At 29.8% G+C, this 3,844-nt stretch overlaps 1 protein-coding gene across 1 annotated transcript; it reads left to right on the top strand.

Annotated features, from left to right (window-relative positions):
• Positions 1-2,565: 2,565 nt before the first annotated feature.
• Positions 2,566-3,626, top strand: LOC112508725. The gene is made up of 3 exons (XM_025113434.1): positions 2,566-2,694; positions 3,239-3,323; positions 3,409-3,626. The coding sequence occupies exons 1-3, from the start codon at positions 2,566-2,568 to the stop codon at positions 3,624-3,626; spliced, it is 432 nt and encodes a 143-aa protein (XP_024969202.1).
• The last annotated feature ends 218 nt before the right edge of the window (positions 3,627-3,844 follow it).

Genomic DNA, 3,844 nt, shown 5'->3' with positions numbered 1-3,844 from the left:
AATTGTGGAGTTCTCAAATAATTAAGCTACAAATACACACACATCATATATATAACACAATTCAAATAGGATTCTTATAGAAGTTACAAAATGTAGAAACCAATTTTATGTATTATTTCATAGATGACATCCAGTGAGTTCGATCTTTAACATATGATTATATTGTTTCATATGTTTTGTTATTATATGAGTATGAGTGTGTGGTTCTTGTATAAGCGTATTTTTTGTGTTTTTCACAAGCAAAACATTCCTTAGAGTTTCATCTATGAAACAAGACATTGCATGTCCATATGTGTTGGTTCATCTATGAAACAACAAATACAAACTGATTTTCATAATTTATAATTTTGAGACGATTTTATTTGATTTATCCACACACACAGAGATTTCATTAGAAAACTCATCTTCATTAAAAGTGGGAAAAACTGAGAACGAGTCATGTGTCTATATTCATCATGAATATGGACGTGAATTTAGTACGATATTCATTATGAATACAAACATTCATGATGTCTTGTCCATATTCATGAATGTGAATATGGACATGYGACACRTGCTTGATGGTTCTTTGATTCTTATTGAAAATGAGGTTTCTAATTGAACCTGAAACACCCCCTCTCTTTATATATATATATATATATATATATATATAGAGTTTGGTTATTATACAACCCATCGCATTTGTACAACCAATGCAACCCAATATATTAAGATATTTATGGAAATGATGAGAGTTCATTTATTATGATTTTAATATTTATGGGTTCATTAATTATGATCGATACCTTATATTAGGAAACAATAAAAACTTCTATGAAATCACATATTAATCAAATGAAATGGACGGTTGAGATTGAGTTGTATTGGTTGCACAAATGTCAAGGGTTGTATAATAACCAACCTATATATATATATATATTATATATATATATATATATATATATATATAGACTTGGGATCATGTGAGACCAACTTGTTTTTGTGAGACCGGTGAGACCAAAATTTTACACTTGAAACTTCACAACAAAATGCTGTAAAGGTGACTTTTTAAAACCTTCACAGTGTTTTTGCTGTGAAGGTTCGACTTTTTTTAAACTTTCACAGTGTTTTTGTTGTGAAGGTTACGTGTAAAAATGTAGTCTCACGGGTCTCACGAAAACAGGCTGGTCTCACGTAAACCCAACCATATATATATATATATATATATATACATATATTAATTACGGATACAAATTTATTTAACCAAATATTTAGTCTATAAAAGATATGCGTACATTAACTTGATAATTTATAAATAATCTTTACATATGATATAAATAAAAACAAAATTGTCAATTATACATATCTTAATTAAATAGTCATTCTCTAAAAAATAACTATTTAAATACCTATTTTGTCAATTTTGAAATTAATATTTTGTTAAAACCATTAATCAGAATTTCCTTTAGATAATTTACAATAATGATTTAATCTGAATTTATTTATATAACTTTAATATTTATATAATTTACAAAAACATTATAAAAAATTTATATACAATGTTTGACTGATTAAAATAATTAAATAAATAATTATTATTATAATATAAAATAAGTAATAATTTAAAACTTAATAGTAATCAATAATTTGAAATAAATACAAATTAAAATTTATACTAATTAACAATTTGTAATTAATACTAATTAATTACTAAAAATTAAAATTTAATAATAATTAATAACAACTAAAAATAGGAGGACATAATTAGAAAAAAGTAGCAAAAATCCCTAACACGTATTAAATATGACCTCAAATAACATTTTAATATTATCAGCTAAGAATAAAGTTCAACTTTGCTCCCCAAACTTTTGCGATTTTCAACTAATATCATCCCTAAATTTTAAAAATCAGATTTTAGTCCCTCATGTCTCAAGTCCCAACGGTTTTGGTCTCTTTGTTTAACAATCGTTAACTTCTTTCGTTATATCCAGTTAAATGAAAGGTATTTCATTATTTTCTCAATTTTATATTTAATAAAGAAAAAACATATTATATTTTTAATTTCAAATTGTAAAAGAGAAAAAAAGGGGCAACTACCATCTTTTGTTTTTCTTTTATTTCTTTTTACAATTAAAACTTAAAAACATAATATGYTTTTTTAAATTTTAATATAAATTATGAAAATAGTRMAAATGACTAAAATACCCTCATTTAACTGAACTTAACGAACAAAAGTTAACSTATGTTAGATACCCGAATGGAAACGGGAGTGTAAAACYCGGCCCGATCCATTTTGACCTATATAAATACCAAAAGCCGTTTGATKTACTCTGCATCAAACAACAATCTCACGTGTTGTCTCCYTATCCCTCTCTTCCACTCTGCCTGCCATTCGCATTCTCGCCATCCCTTATTCTCCAATYTGAAATTTTCTCAGTATCAGCRACGCTTCTTTGATCGTCCGGAGGTTTTATTGATTTTKCATCGATTGATCGAGGTAGTTTTGCTTTGTTGGTGACARAATTCCRAAGAAATTTTATTCAATTYTGTTAKATATTGTATAAGCAAGAGCGAAATCAAGCGATAATGGAGAACRRGAAGCAACAATCTGGAGGTTCTTCGTCTTCATCATTTGCTGAAACTCTATTTGGTCCTAAGGACGGCGGCGCCTCTTCCTCTGGCCTGTTTGGCTCTGTTTTTGGCCCTTCTTCCACGGTATGCCTTTATATTTTCCGGTTGATCAGCTCAAGCATTTGCATACTTATCGTAGGTAGATCTAGATAAGTTGATTTAGTCAGATTCTATCTACTAATTYAATTCATAACGGGGCTGTCACTGTTCAGTCCGCAATTAGAACGATTTTATTAAGTTTACAACGTAGCTCTATAAGTTTAATTTAGACCTTTTTCAACTCATTGCTGGCAAAAGTTTGATTCAACCAATCTATGCAATTTTGGTAAGTGACCACTGTTGGTTCATTCACGTGGAAATTTTGCAAGCGGTACTACTTTGCTAGAACAGTACAATGAATTGATATCGGTCTATCATCTATGGACCAATGTTTGAAGGTTTGATTGAAACGAAGATCATTTCTCGCTTTTCACATTATCTACCCCTTGCATGATCCAAACGAGTTTCTAAATTCAGGCTACATATGAATTGTTGCCATCACACTTGATGTTAACTGTTGCTTAATTGTTCGTTATCTATCTTTGTCACTTGTTTGTTTATTTAATTAATTTCACCATCACTATTTCAGGGTCTAGGAAAAGAGTCATCTCACTGTAAGTACACAGGATCATCGAAAAAACAGGATTTTGGAAATCCCAAACATTCAACAACAGGTTGGTATAAATTCTCAGTGTAATTAGCTTAAATTCACGTATGAAATAAGTAAATCCCTTTTATAAATCTCCCTCCACTCTTCAGATTTGAAAACACAAAGAAACAAGGGTGAAAAGGAGAGGAATCCAATATACCAAACTGAAACAGCAGAACCAAGATATCTTAGTTCATCCATCTACTATGGTGGCCAAGAAGTTTATCCTCCAACTAGCCACAACACTTGCTTTCAGCGCACCGTGAGTATCTCCCACATCTCCGTTAACAGAAAGAACAACAAACACTTTGGAATTAACAGTGTTTAATGATCTCGTTTTGGTTGATTAGTTCAAGAAAAGTGGAGGCGATGAAGATCCTAATGGAAGCAGTGCTTCAAGGGGAAATTGGTGGCAAGGTACTACTTGTCCATAGCTTTCGTTAGAATCAATAACCCGAATCTAAAATCAGAAACGTTTTATAAACAGACTTCTTTTGATCTCAAAGTTTCCAAGACATAAAATCTATATATATATTAAAGAAAAAA

Source organism: Cynara cardunculus (genome assembly GCF_001531365.2).
Source record: "Cynara cardunculus var. scolymus isolate 2C chromosome LG 3, CcrdV1, whole genome shotgun sequence".
In the NCBI taxonomy this organism is placed as follows: Eukaryota; Viridiplantae; Streptophyta; class Magnoliopsida; order Asterales; family Asteraceae; genus Cynara; species Cynara cardunculus.
Note: the sequence above shows the minus strand (reverse complement) of the source record. Positions and strands in the feature narration are given on the sequence as shown.